At 46.4% G+C, this 15682-nt stretch overlaps 1 protein-coding gene across 2 annotated transcripts in view; it reads right to left on the bottom strand.

Annotated features, from left to right (window-relative positions):
• Positions 1-15682, bottom strand: part of GGT7 (gamma-glutamyltransferase 7) — a 50955-nt gene that overhangs the window by 13830 nt on the left and 21443 nt on the right. For both annotated transcript variants that reach the window (XM_067554452.1, XM_067554453.1), the window contains exons 8-10: positions 10766-10853; positions 3037-3164; positions 27-115 (exon numbers count right to left, since the gene is read on the bottom strand). In XM_067554452.1, coding sequence (XP_067410553.1) covers positions 27-115; positions 3037-3164; positions 10766-10853 — 305 coding nt within the window. The remainder of the gene's footprint in view (positions 1-26; positions 116-3036; positions 3165-10765; positions 10854-15682) is intronic.

The following is a 15682-nucleotide window of genomic DNA, read 5'->3' as shown; positions in this document are numbered from 1 at the left end:
AAAGCATTCCTCATTCTCAGACCTACCTCACCATGTCTTCTACACTATGGGAGATGGATGCATCACAGACTGGGTCTCCCAAGCTGTTAGCTAGGTCCAATGCTATTTTTAATGTCTAAATTGAACACAAAGAAAGAAACGAAAAGCAACATTTAGGTGGCCCTGGAAGTCTCAACTTCCATTGTCCAGATGGAGAGTGGCACTTACTCTTCTGGCATGTTGGATCTAGCTTCTATTTTGCCCCAACTCTTTGCCCAGTGACCAGCATTCTAGAGCAGCAAGCTTCCAGGATTTCTTGCTACACCTCAGTAAGCAGGAGCAAAGCGCACGGACAAGACAGCCAAGGGACATGAGCTTTGCTTTGCAGGCAACATCACATGAAAGCGGGATATACCCAATGATATTTGTACAGCTGGTGGGCCAAGGTGAAATGTACATACACACTATCTTTTCAACTGACTCATGCTAGCACCGTCCCATCTAAAAAACACAACCATCAGACTATTACCTTCCCTCTACCTTCCAGCCAGTAATTACCACTTCCGGGAGCATTCATCACAACACCAAAAATCATGCCAGATTTCCATGGGACTCCTGCTGATGGAGATGCACATGCTCATAGTACACAGTTCCACCAGAACTGAACAGGAATTCATTGTTTTGCTCATTAACGGCTACCCATATTTCTAATTATATGTCACCCACATGGTTTGAATGGAAAATTTTAACCCCAGAACATTTAAAGGGCCACATTTTAAAGGCATGATGGAGACGTGGCATCTTCGGGAATACAGAATCCTGCCAGGTGCCCCACGCATTCAAACATGGGTAAAGAAGATGTACCATGAAGAGAAAACTGTTTTTAGGTCGATAAGCTGATTTCAATTAACTACAGGAAGGAGGGAGAAGTGTTAGCTGAGAGCTAGTGTATATGCACATTTTGTTCCGTTCCAAAACGGTTGTGATTTGACTCAGGTTGATTGACAGTTTCTTAGGATCAGGACAGCTTTATGATACATTGCTGAAGGCAGAGTTACAAGAACAATCGTGCTTTTCAGTCAAACAGGCATGGGACTAAGACAATTTATTGGGAGATTTCAGTTTCAAGTTGGTGTAACTTTCATTATCGGTTCAAGTCCTTGCTTAATCCTTTTGATTTATAGCCCAAATGTGTATTATGCTTTATCACGTGTGGCGCACAAACAATTCCTCTTTATGAGTCGTAATTTATCTTCTGATGTACAGTAAAAAAAAATTAACTCTTGGAAAAATGCTGCTTTCCCCTAGTCAAGACAGTGTGGGAGGGATTTTCCCTTATGCTAGCTAGTAACCAAGGACAAGGGCTGTAAAAGCCCCTTAGGTGCCTAAGGAAGAATTCCCCCAGCTGCCCCCGAAATAGGCAGGACACAGCACAGCTAAGGCCCACCTGGCAAACCTTGCTTAAAGATACCTTTCCTTCTGCTGCTCCTGGCCTGCACCTTTCTGTGCTGCATTTCCAGTGGGTGCAACACAGCATCTCAGCCAACAACTAAGCAACACTGCAATTTGCGTTCAGGCCCCAATTCGAAAAACGCCACTGAATGCGTGTTAGACATCTACCAACATACCTGTGCTCCCAGATCAGGTTGTCAGGTGTCTATGTGGCGTCATACGCACCTGCAATTATTTGCAGGGGCAAACAGCAGGCATAAAAAGGGAGACCAACAGTATTGGCAACCCCAAGCACTCAAGAAACATTACTTAGGCCCCCAAAATCAGGAGACTTTAAAAATAATAAAGGTTGGTTCTTTTTATTTGTCCTCTGGGTTTCTTAGGATGCACTCAGGTCACATTTTCAGGCCTTTCTCCACAAATATGAAGGCTACAGCTTATTTTCTTAAAATGAAAGCTGAGGCTCTCACATAATCATATGACTCCAGAACCTGGGGCTTTAATGGGAAAAACCACACCAAATATCACTAGACTCACAATAAAATTGTGACAGTTGGCACCACTGGAAAAAATTAAGCCCTCTTTAAAAATCAGGCCCCAAATGCTTTTGCATTGCCACCACCAACAGAATATCTGTGTTTTAAAGGTAAACGGTAAAGCCTTTTAAAAAGTTTTTTAAAAATCACCCACTATCATGTTCATTGTCACTTTTCTGACTATAGCTGCACTTTGAATATTGTCCATTTACATCAACTTATTTTATTGCAAAAACCTGTTATGTCTGGTTAATGCTTCCTCTTCAAATCAAGACACTGAGTTTGGATGATGAGGTACATAAATATGAACTTCACTGACCATGGCAGCATGAGGAGTGAAAAATCACTCTAATACCAAGAGCCCCTGCAAATCCCACTTAAAAGCCAAATGCTTCAGACCTTACTCAAGACTTACACAGGACAAACCTGGGAGTTTTGGCTAACAAGTCTATATCAAGTACTGCAGGATTTAGCACTTAAAGCTTAAATAATAAGGAAGGCCTTTTGCAAGGTGATGAATTCTATCCGTATGGGTATCTATATAGCGCTCACTAAACCCCCCCTAAAATCCCATCCAGCAGGCACTGGGCTCATTGTAAAACCTGGGAAGGATTGAATGGAGTAAGCTTTTCTCTGGGCATTCCAAATCCCACTCAAAAACATGAAGCACAAGCCTGCAGGGTGTAACACGCCAGCCCCTAAAAGTCCTCTGTTAAAGTCAATAACTAAGTGGCTCCATACACTGAGCTCTCAATGAGGAAATAGACAAGACTCTTCTCAACTGCTGCTGAATCACTCTGTGGGGATGACTGCATACAGGAAATAAATGGCAACAGATGTTCCTTTGCAAGGAGTTTTGTTCAAGCAAAACGGGCTCAGATAATCAAGAGATTCAGGGTTACCCTACAGTATCTGCATATATTTGATACAGTGTCAAAGCCCAGATTTAAACCTTAGCAGCCTGTTTTCCCATGAACCCCAGTGGGAGTTACCTATGTAAATTCTCTGCACATTCATTAGGTAAATAAGGCCCCTTTACATCAACACAGAACACTCAGCCCAGTCTTACCTCAGCTATCCAATGGAGGGTATTTTCCCTGGTTACCTGGCTCGTGATATTAAAGCCCTCGAGGATGTTTAGCGCTGTGATCAGTGCAGGACCCACATGTGGAGGTGGAGGGCTAAGAACAAGGTGACCTGTCAAGGTGAGAGAAGAGGAATAAAGCTATTCACATTAGAAGCTGCTTTGTCAAGGTTTTATAGCACTGTGCTAGCTTTAAACACTTTACTTTGAGCTGTCATCCAAGGAAAGGAAAACAAGCTTTTCAAATGTGGGAAGGCAATTATAGGTGATTTGAAAGAGATTTTTTTAAAACATAGGTATCAGAGGGTAGCTGGTTCCTGTGAGCAGACCAGGCCCAGCACCCCTGTGCCAGATCAGGTGAGCCAAACTAAGATTAACAATTAATTAAACAAACAGTTAATTAAAGGGGGCAGACCTAAAGGCCAGTCAGAGTTCAGGAAGATGGGGAGTGACTGGGGCAGGTTGTGCCTGGGGAGAGAATGCACAGAGGAGTGGAGCTAACTCTGGTGGTGGGTTCCTGGGGAAGTAGCCCTGGGGTTTGTGTTCCAGAAGGGAAACAGACAGACTAGCGGAATGAGAACTGGCCATGAGAAGGAAGCTGCAGAGGCCCCTGGGAAGGGAGACCATGAAACCCTCGGACAAAAGGTCAACTGACTTTTTCAAAGGGTGAACTGATTTTTTGACTGCTTTGTGCTTATATTTGGCCAAATAAAGCTACTTAAAGGAGATGGGGCATGCCAGTGAGTGCTTGTTAAGCTGGGGAGAAGTCCTGCCATGTCACACAGTGAAGAACACTGGCTCTTTGATTAGCCCCTGATACAAGAGGAGCATGAGGTGGATCTTATGTGCACAGTGAAGAGGGGGAAAACAGAGACAGGGAGCTGCAGTGCGGCCTTTGGCCACAAGGGGGGGGTGATTGTGTAGTGGCCACTACATTACAATAGGTTTATGCCCCATTTTTCTCTTTTTAGATGGATAAAGAAGACCTGGAAGACTTTTGGGTTTTTTTCTGCTTGTTTCTTATATCAGAAATGCAAATCTCGTCAACATTTGGGAGATTTATGACCTCACAGGCCCAAGGAAGTAAAAGACAATTGAGGCCTGGTCTACACTGACAATGGAGGTCGACATAATGCGGCTTATGTCGACCACATTAAGCATATGTCTCCACTGGCATGTCTGTTCTGCCGACCTAAATTGCAATAAAATTCAACTTAATAAAACCACCTCTGCAAGTGGCGTAGCGCTGAAATCGAATTCTATGGATCGAATGAGCGTCTGTGTAGGCAGACGCAATGTAAATTGACGTCATTGGCCTCCAGGAGGCATCCCATAATGCTCCATTGTGACCACTCTGGACATTTTCACCACGGCCAAATGCACAGGAAACAGCCCCTCCTCTGAAGCCTCAGGAAATTTTGAATTCCCATTTCCTCTTTGGTCAGCATGGAGAGAGCTTTGTAGCTGAACTATTCATAGTGACTGCATGCCCCAAACACGTTCCAGCCTGGAGACGACCTAAGGTCTTGGATCTTATCAGCCTGAGGGGTGAAGAGTCTGTTCTGGCTCAACTCTGAGCCAGCAAAAGAAATTTTGATATCTACGAGAAGATATTGCACAGTATAGTGGAGAAGGGCCACAACAGGGACGCTCAGCAGTGCCGCGTTAAAATCAAAGAGCTGAGGCAGGCATATCAGAAAACTAGGAAGGCAAACAGTTGTTCTGGCTTGTCACCAAAGACATGCCGCTTTTATGAGGCGCTGCATGCGATTCTCAGCAGTGACAACACCACTGTGCCATCATGCAGCATTGATACCTCCGAAGAATCCCAGTCCAGAATGAATGAGGAGGACTCTGTGGACGAGGAGGATGAGGAGAACAGGGGGCAAGAGAGCAGGGTATCCATTCTCCCTGAGAGCCAGGACCTGTTCGTTACCCCAGAGCAGCCCAGCTGGACACGGGACAACTTTACTGACCGAGATGCCGGGGAAAGCACATCTGGTGAATGTGTATAGCAAATCGCATTTCTGTGGTTATGTCCCCAGTCCAGCTTATTTGTGGGAAAAAAGGAGTTTGTGTTTTTGTGGGGATGGGCTTCCTGGGTGTTGGTCCACTGAAGCAGAGGGTTACCCCCAGAACAGACTATTTATGTTCAGAGGTATGCTCCGAGAATCCTCCATGGATATCTCCAGGAAACTTTTATGTAGGTACTCTGCAATCCTTTGCAGAAGGTTTCTGGGGAAGGCAGCCTTATTTCTTCTGCCACAGTAGGACACTTTTCCCCGCCACTCTGCTATTAAATGAGCAGGCATCATTGTGGAACACAGCATACCAGCATAAGGGCCAAGTCTGTACCCCGATGCTTGCAGCAAATCTTCCCTTTCCGCCTGCATTACCCTCAGGAGGCTGATATCACACGTGGGCACCTAGGGAAGATGGTGCAAGTTTACAGTACCTGACCAATATAGTCACTGAGTGTTATTCCCCTGCCGTGGATGATGTCCTGGGCCCCAACACAGACAATTCCTAGTCATGATATTGTTGGCATGGGTGTTAGAACAAGTACCCCTATGGTTTCTCCAGAGACACTTCACCCACACTCTCCTCCAATCCCTTTGGACCACCTCCTCCCAAACCGGTCTTCAGGATGGTAAAGGGGAGCCCAATGATCCTTCTCCTTGGTTAAGTGTGGATAGGGGAATTTAGTGCTACAGAGACTTCCCTATAATGGATGCAAGGGCCCCTTACTTACCATGGCTGGAATGCCACTCCGACCTGTGCAATAGGTAGTGATTGGTATGTGGGTCTGGCTTTGCCTTGTGAATATGAAAGGGAGTTCTTTTTACGTTGTAATATTTCTTTTTGTCCATGGGGCCAGATAACAATGGCAACTTTGTGCTTTGCTTGCCTTACAGTGGACAGCTCTGCCTTCACCCCAGCTTCTACTCCTGCAGACCACCTTTCCCAGATTAGAAAGTGAAAAAAAAAACCTCGGGATGACATGTTCAACGAACTAATGAACGCCTCTGCAGATTCTGAAACAGAGCTCAGAGCCTGGAGGATGTCACTGTCAGAGAAACTAAACATAGAAATGGAAAACCAAAAATCAGCACAGGAGTAAGAGCGTGCAATGCAAAACAAGGTTACTTACCAGTAACTGATGTTCTTTGAGATGTGTTGCTCATGTCCATTCCACTAGAGGTGTGTGCATGCCTCCGTGCACGACTACTGGAACTTTTTTCCCCTTAGATTCCGTAGGGCCGGCTCTGGTGCCCCCTGGAGTCCCATGCACATGCCGCGATATATGAGGCACTGCTGGCCCTACGTCCTCTCAGTCCCTTCTTTCCGCCAACTCCAGCGGCGGGGACAGGGGGTGGGTTTGGAATGGACATGAGCAACACATCTCGAAGAACATCAGTTACTGGTAAGTAACCTTGTTTTCTTCTTCGAGTGCTTGCTCATGTCTATTCCACTATAGGTGACTAACAAGCAGTACCTTGGAGGTGGGCCGGAGTTAGCGGTGAGCTGCTTGCAGCCCAGCTCTGCTGAAGCCCATTCCTTCCCATGCCTTGGACAGAGGCGTGGTGGGAAGTGAAGGTCTGTTCCGCCAGCCTGGCAGCTGCTTTGCAGATGCCCTGCCCTAGCACTTCCGCTAGGAAGGCTGTAGATGGAGCTTGAGCCCTGTTGGGTGAGCTGTGGTGGCGCCCGGAAGTGGCACCTTCACCTGCTTGTAGCCGAACATGATGCAGGGAGTTATTCACCGGGAAAATGTGCTGGCGGAGACTGGTGAATCTTTCATCTGGTCGGATGCTGTGAGGAAGAGCTCCATCGCTCTCCGTAACGGCCTCATACATCTGATGTAGAAGCCAGGGCCCCACTCGCGTTCTAGAGAGTGCTGCCTTCTCCTCTCCTCCAAGCTGTGTGGCTCGGGGAAACCTGGGGAGAATATATGAGACTGGGCAACCCCTTGGGCTGGAGGGCCCAGTGAGGTCTCACTGAACCTTATCTTATAGACTACAGTATAAGGACAGAGCTCTGGGGTCAGAGCTCTGATCCTGGAGACCTTCCTTGCTGAGGTAAACACCCCCAGGAAGGCCACTTTCCCGGACAGCCAGAGTAGGGGGCATGACGCCGTGGGTTTTGGGGAGGAGGGGGCATGGCCTGGGAAGGACCAGGTCGAGATCCCAGGGAATCCTTGGGTCATGGGCCTACGGATAGAGCCTCCCACCCCCCTTCAGAGGCCAAACCACCATCTGACAGGAGGGCCACAATCCCCCTCGAGCGGCTGATGGAAGGCTGATATGGCTGCTAGGTGGGCCTTCAGGGAGGCCACAGTCAGTCCCTGGAGCTTTAGCTGAGGCAGGTATTTCCTGGCTCGCCTATACTGGCGAGCGGCTGGGCTGAGTATCTCGGGACTGCTCCCAGCAAGCAACAGCCACTTCCACTTAACCTGGTACACGGCCTGTGTGGAGGGTTTCCTGCTACCCATTGGTACACATTGGGCTTGTTCTGAGTGGCTCACTCATCGCCTCTCGGCCATCTATCACTCCCCGAGATGTTGGGGATCCAGGTCTGGGCACCACAGGTGACCGTGATCTCGGTAGCTGGAGTTGCGCTGGCTCAAAGGCTCCCAAGGCGGGTGATCAAGAAATCCAGCAGCATGCTGAACCCGTGCTGGCGTGGCCAGCCGGAACAATCGGGATGGCATCTGATTAGCGCTCACCTCAAAAAAGAATAAGAGATGTTGCATATTATAAGGGATCAGTCGGATATGCTGAGACATCTGGTAGAGCTCCAGGAACAGTTGCGACAGGACAGACTCCCTCTGCAGCCCCTCCAAAACGCTCAAACAACAAGCTGTTTCATACCAGCCCCCACCCACAACTGCTCTAGGAGGAGGTTGAGCAGGATGCAGTACGTGCTCTACTCCACCCGGTGGAGGGGAGCAGAAAGAGGCGACAGACCTTTTAAGAACTGGGAATGTGCGTGCTTTGCTGTTTGCACAGTCACACTTTGCTCTGGATGGCCAAGCAGCCTTATGAGAATGTTAAATTATCTTCCTTTTCCCCCACTGTAACGGGTCACCAATAAAACTGTACTGCTTTAAAAAACATTACTCTTTATTCATTGAGAGCTCAGGGATTGTCGGCGGGGAAAGAAGGGGAGGGGACCGATGGTGTGAGGGTGGGGTAGAGGAAAGGAAGGGAAGACACAGGACTGAGATGTACATTACTGCGATTCATTGCAAAAACGGGTTTTCAATGCTTCCCTGAGGTGCAGCACTCCGCGGTTGGCTCTCAGCGTAGCACTGGAATATCTGAAATTATGCGGCTAGCCTATCAGCCTCCATGACCCAACCCTGCAGGAACTTTTCCCCCTTTGTTTCACACACATTATGGAGCACACAGCAGGCAGAGATAACAGTGGGGATGTTATGTTCACTGAGGTCTAACGTAGTGAGCAAACTGCGCCATCAGGCCTTTATGCGGCCAAATGCACATTCCACCACCATTCTGCACTTGCTGAGCGTATTATTGAAATGCTCCTTCTCGCTGTCCAGGTGCCCAATGTCGGGCTTCATGAGCCAGGGAACCAAGGGAAAGGCAGGATCCCCCAAGATCACTAATGGCATTTCAACATCACCAATATTTATTTTTTGGTCAGGGAAGAAAGTGCCCACCTGCGTCCTTTTGAACAGACCTGAGTTCCTAAAGATGTGCGCGTCAAGCACCTTTCCAGACCACCCCACAATGATGTCAGTGAAACATCTCCTGTGATCCACAAGGGCCTGCAACATTATTGAGAAGTATCCCTTTCAGTTCGCGTACTCTGTGGCAAGCTGGTCTGGTGCTAAGATAGATGGCACACATATCTCTATCTCCCTGCCACAGTTTAGGAAACCCATTGCGGCAAACCTGTCCACTATGTCCTGCACGTTTCCCAAAGTTACTACCCTTCTTAGCAGAAGTCTATTAATGGCCCAGCACACTTGCACCATAGCAGCTCCCACGGTGGATTTATTGAGTCCGATTTGATTCCCAACTGACTGGTAGCAGTCTGGGGTTGCTAGCTTCCATAGAGCGATGGCCACTCACTTCTCCACTGACAGAGCTGGTCTCAAGCGAGTATTCATGTGCTTCAGGGTTGGGGACAGCTCTGCGCAAAGTTCAAGGAAAGTGGCCTTTCGCATACAAAAGTTCTGCAGCCACTGATCATCATCCCAAATCTTCTGTGCTTGTTTCCCGGGACCAGAACCGGCACGCCACCAACTGAAGATGTTGCATTACAGTCTGCAGCAAATGGGAATTGTTTCGCTCTATGGCTTGTAGCAGGGCAGCCTCAGTAACATCACAATTTTCCACGCTGTGGCTTCTGTCTTGGCCTTGAACATACTGCAGGATAAGTCGTGAGGTGTTTGTGATGCTCAAAATGATAGTGCAGAGCTGAGCATGTTCCATGCTTCTCCGGCAATGGTGTGCGCGTGCCAGAGATGGGTTTGGAAAAATGGCGCGAAAAAACGTTAATCTCTTTGTTTTGGACAAGGGGGGAGGGAGGGAGCATGGTGTATCATGGGAGGAAGACAACCTTCCCAAAAGGCACTACAGGTAGTTGCACTCTGGGATAGCTACCCGTGGTGCACTACTCTGATTATTGATGCAAGCACAGCTGGTGGGGATGCAAACCCCCAATGCAATGCGCGTGGTGTGATCAAATGCCTCTGACTTCATAAATTCGGTGGGTGAAAGTCGATTGACATTAAATCGACTTCACTCTGCAATGTAGACATACCCTGAGTGTGAGAAATGGGATTTGTATTAAATTTGCTTAAAACTCTTGGGGTCAGGTTCCCAGTTGCCGAAGCCATGAACTTCAGTGAAGATTATCCACTGGTGTAAATCAGTTTATCTGGCCCTTTTACCTGTTGTTTTTGTTAAGAAACATTTATCTCAAATGCCTAAATAAGCAGCAGCAGCAGAAGAGGTCGTTTGTTAAAGATTCAACACCCTGCTCCTGCCATTAAAGGATGAGGAAGTTAAGGGTGGTCTGACTCCTCCAAGAAAAATCTCCAGCAAAACAGAATGGCCAGATTTTACAGTTCTGATATTCTTAAAGTAAAAAATACACCTTACTTTCCAGGTCTTCTCTATCCATCATAAAGAGGCCAAAAAGGGCATAAACCCATGTTTTTCCCTTTTGCAGATCATCTTTAAGGGCCGTTTGCAAGCTGTACAAAACTCATGTGCAATGACATGGCATGGCATACATCAGGATATGGCAGCAACATGTAGTCAAGGTGTGGCTCTGTGTGATGACATTAGATCAGAATATCATCACTTGCTTTCACAAGCCCCAAAGCTATCTGATGGATCGCTGATATCCCCCAAGCCAGGATCAGTGTATACAGACTTGTTCTGTCAAGGAAGACGTGAATCTCTGTCAAATGCTGAAAGCATCCTTAACTTACTGAGAGGCATCACAGTCATTAGTTTGCAGCAGGTGACTGGAACAGTCTGACTGCCCTGAGCAGATCTGTGATCCTGCCGCTACAAGCCCATACTGTCACGGAGTTATAGCTCAGTGGGCTTGGCTTCCTCATACTCATTTCTCCTCTGGTCTTGGAGGCAGTTCTGATTTACTGTTGTTAATTGCTATCGCGTGCCATAGGGTGAGGAAGCCTATGAATCAGAGATGCAGGGCTGTCAGGACACTTTACCTTGATACACTGTGTGGACTGGATTCTCCACTAGGGCATTGTAGTTACTGAAGTCTTCCTCTAACAGGACTCCTCCATAGTTATGGACCTGAAAAAAAGAGCAAGGCAGAGCAAATCAAAGCAGCTGCGTCAATGAGTTATTGCAGTCAGCATGCCACGGTAGTGAACAACATTGTATTCTGTCTTTGGTTAAACAACAATTACCATCTTATTATGATTTTTGGCTGTGGTGTTCAGAGCCTAAGGAAGTTAGGAGCCCATTGAATTTCAATGGAATCTGGGTGCCTAACTGCCTTAGGTCTCCTTTGAAAAATCCCACCCTTTATGACTAAAAGCCTTGGCCAAGTGTCAACACATTGTGAAGCTCTATAGTAGCCCAGCCCCAATAGTATGTCCAGGTGACAGCACTGTGAAACAGCTCTGCATCTCTCTCCGTGGTATGATGGGCTGACAGAAATGGCTACAGCTCTGCAGACTTCAGTGGGGTGAACCAAGGGATGAATCCGGCCCATCACCTTTACAGTCTTGCTACTCACGTTTTCTGCTCAAACTTAAGAAGAGACCTTCCCCCTAGGCTCCCTGCAGCACAAGGGAGTTCTCTCTCCTTTCATCCTGTGTACTCTTCCTGTTTATTTCTGTCTCCTCTCCTCTATAGCAATTCCAGTGGAGGATGGACACCTTGCTCCTTTTATTTTTAACTCCTCCTACAGACTGCTTGCTGCACATATCACTTGGCCAAGACCATCCCAAGGAGCAATGGGGCCTGCATCTCAGTCCTGGAGCCCGTTGGGTACCTCTGCAGTAATAATTATTATAATGAGGATACTTGGCCATTCCCTAGTGCTTTTCATTTAAGGGTCTCAAAGTGCTTGACAAATATCAATGAATTATGCCTCAGAACTACTGTCGAGACAGGAAGGACCTGAAATATTCCGATCTGAAGCTGCAATAAGTGTCCGGATGTGGGATTTAGGTTCAGGCCCTTTGGTTCTGGGAATAAGATGCAATTTTTTTAACCAGTGAAGGCGAGTAACCGTTGGAACAGATTGCTAAGGAGAGGAAGGATTGTCCAGTGGTTAGGGCACTAGGACTTGGGAGACCTGGATTCAATTCCCTGCTCTAATACAGATTTCCTGTGTGACACTGGGCAAGTCACTTAGATTCTCTGTGCTTCAATCCCACATCCATAAAATGTAGGTAATAGCACTGCCCTCCCTCGCAGGGGTGGTGGGAAGCGAAATCCATTAAAGACTATGAGGTTCTCAGATAATACTGTGATGGAGGCCGTATAAGTACAAAAGACAGAAAGGCAAGAGATATGGTGGATGCTCCATCACTTGGTGTCTTTGACTCAAGACTGGATGCCTTTCTTGAAGATATGCTCTTGTTTAAGCACAAATTCTTGGGCCCAGGAAGGCTCACTTACATAGAAAGGAAGGGCAGTTCCCTACAATACTGGAGTGACTGTGTGAAATTCCATGGCCTGCGTTTTACAGAAGGTCAAAGTAGATGGTAATTGCCCCTTTTGGCTCAAAGTCTGAGTGTGTGCACTCACAAAACCCTGCAAGGTAGGTAGTACAATTGCTCGGTCTCTTACACCCACGCACACACAGGCCTGACTCCCTTCACTTACATCAGTATAAATGAGAGCAACTCCACAGAAGTCAATGGAGTGACACCAGTGTATGATGCGATACGACTCAGGCCCACTGTTGTTCTAGCTAGTGCTTTGGCTTTCCACCCAACACTCAGAATAAGCAAAGAACACAGTCTCTGCAGTTCTGGGATCTGGCTTTCCAAAACTAAGCACTTAACATATCGAGAGGTTGCCATCTCAGGCAGAACTGTTAGCAGATGAAGCATAGGAGCAGGAGAGCTAATGCATTCACATGCAGGGCACGTTCACATAGGGCAAAAATAGCCTGAAGGGCACATGCAAGTCAGGGTTTGCACTTACACGCAACGAAGCATGCATAAGCATCATCTCATCTGCCTAAAATGTGCAAATTCCCACCTGTGCGTGCTAGGTGCCCCTTTGAAAATGTGACCCATCATTTTAAGTCCCACCCCCTACACCAAGCAATAGCTACATTCCAAAAGATAAAGAGCCTGATTCATCTGCGTTACTCCAGTAGCTCCACTGGAATCACTTCGCCACTGACTTGCACCAGCTGAGGATCTAGCCCAATGGATAAAATGGAGCAACTGCTACCCAGGCAAAAGGAGTGTGAAAGATATGCAAAGGGGAGCAGGCATCTGAGAAACAAAGACAGAGGCCATCTCAAATTCTCAGAACAACATTCTTCCCACCTGTGCCTTTCTGGAAAAAAGGGATCAGGTGTCTTGCAGAGTTACATGATTGCACATCTTAAATGTCATTTGTTCAGTCAGAACAACAAACCACTTTAAGCTTATCTGTGAACTCAGCACTTTGCTTTTCTATACAATGTAGGCTTTAACCAGGAGCTTAACCCCACTGCCTGGCATATTTCTTTGTGCTCTCAACCCCTTGGTTTACTCACTGTCTGTGCCTGGCAGCCACTTTTTTGCTTTTCTTCAGCAACACAGTGTGGGGGGGAGAGGGGGGGTAACAAAACAAAGATCAACACAGCATAGAGCTGTGAGCCAGTCCCCCTTCTCAGAGCACAAGCTTGGAGCTTTCCTCATGGAGATATGGAGAAAGGCCCAAGAACTTGTTGCAATCACAGAACTGTGTGATTACTCTACAAACAGCAGCTTTTCACACTCAGGCCATGGCATTTTGGGAGCACTTGCAAAATGTCTGTAACCATGGGAAGGGAATAACTTCCAGCGTCATGTGGCTGGGATTGCCACTCTCCAGCTTTTGTGCATGTGATTTATTCTTTATTGCTTCTTTTAACACAGATGACAAAGATAACAAAAAGGGCAAAGAGAAGAAAGGTATCCAACCTGGAGTAGAGTCAATATCAGATTTTAAAACAAGGTAGGTAAGACCAAGTTTCTTCATGACTAAGGGCAAAGAGTAATATAACAAAGAGAATCTTTGAGGAGTTAAAGAGATTTGCCTGTACAATTGTGAAACAATGGTCATTTTGTAATTCAGTCCCGGTGTGGAGTTCTTTGTAAAGAAAGATCAGACACTCATCACTAGAATTATTCCTTTTCAGAAAAAAGAGGGAGAAGAAAAAAGAAGAAAAAGGACCCAAGAAAAGCACAAAAATTAAATAAAAGAGGGTAAGAGAGGAATGATGGGGGGAGAGGGAAGAGATAAGTTGGACAGATGGGAGGGGACGATGTTCTCAGGCAGCACTACAAAACCAAAGGTTACCCGATGGGCAATTTAATTGATTATTCTGATACTTCCGAAAATGGGGACCATACATCCATAAACTTATCTTGCTTGTTTCTACTGCAAACTGTTATTTGTTCCACTGCCGCCAAGTCAGAGATAGTTGGGTGCACTTTGGACTTTCACCATGATAGAATTAGACATTTGGCTCTGATCAGAACTCTACCCAACCAAAATTTTTCCCCATGGATTTCAGGTTCCAAGATGGATTGGCTAGGCCTAGGATGGCATGGCCAGCCTACAGTTCCACCTTGGGGGAGAGAAAGAAATTTCCCTATTTACCTCTGTCCAAAAAAGACAGATCACAGGGCAATCCCATAATATGTGGTGTAAATTAGCAGCTCTTTGAAACATAAAGTCATTTAGAAACTGGAACTTTTCATCTTTTGTTCCTTTTCTTCAGTTCTCCCTTCCAGCTGTGGCACTGATGAACCAGAAAGGGCTACAGAGAACTTTCTGAACATGGTAACCTCACTACAGCAAGTGGAACATACCTCTGAGCAGTCCAAAATGGTGACTGAATAGCTGAATGAATCATTGAGGGCAGGGTCTAAGAATCGCAGGCTATCATGACCACTTGTTTATGTTTCAGCATGGCAAATAATAATACATGCTGATTCCGTAGTGCCTTTCATTGAGAATCCCAAAGCATTATAAAAGCATTAGTTAAGCATCACGACAGCCTTGAGATTTCATGAGTACCATCTCCCTTTTATAGATGGAGAAACTGAGGCAGAGAGAGATTAAGCCCCACATTTTCAAAAAAGCCCCCTAATTTTGTGTGCCCAACATCAGATCCTCTGGCCTGATTTTCAGAAGTGCTAAGCATTTGTACATCCCACTGAGCTCAGCTGAGGAGGCAGGTGTTCTCTGTATGTCAGGCCCTCTAGATATAAAGTTGGGCATCCAAAATTAGAGGCCACTTTTGAAAATTGGTGCATGGGTAACTTGCACAGGGACATGCAGTGAGACAATGGCAAAGTCCAGGGGAAAAACCAGGATTCCTGACTGCTCATGCAGTGTTCTAACCCAAAGAGAATGCTCCCTCCTCGGCAAAGCAAGCCTATACTTATCAGACTGCCACAATCGCCCGTCTTTAGAAGTTAGTAACATATCAAAACTAAAACAGAGCAGCCAAGTACTGAATTGTGAGTGTGGACAAAGGCCTGGGGAGCATCAGCACCTCTTGGAACAGTAACTTACATAAAAGTGTGTCAGTGATCACCAGGGAAAAGGTGGCAAAATTAACTACAGGTGTGACTCCTATTTAGCTGCTTTGAAAAGGTTCAGGGAATGGGGTCTTCATGGGCAAGGACATTAGTAATAAACTATCACCTCAAGGTCCCCAGTTCAAATACACCCAAAGCTGGTACTGACTGGAAATCATTGTCATCTGATAGCTTTTTGGTGTGCAAAGAGGTAGCAGCCTCAGGACTATTACATTGATTTGGTGGCCAAATGGAGGACTGTCCTCCAAGGCCTTCTGGCCCTTTTCCTAGGACCTAAATTCACTCATAAAGGTTAATCATTCAATCCTTACAGACTAGTACTATCAAATGTAACAGGGATTAAACAAATGGAGTTCT

This window comes from Emydura macquarii, unplaced genomic scaffold (genome assembly GCF_026122565.2).
Source record: "Emydura macquarii macquarii isolate MOO-44397 ecotype Brisbane River unplaced genomic scaffold, CSIRO-AGI_Emac_v2 contig_1483, whole genome shotgun sequence".
Lineage (NCBI taxonomy): Eukaryota > Metazoa > Chordata > Testudines > Chelidae > Emydura > Emydura macquarii.
The sequence above is the reverse complement of the archived record's forward strand: the minus strand, read 5'-3'. Positions and strand labels throughout refer to the sequence as shown.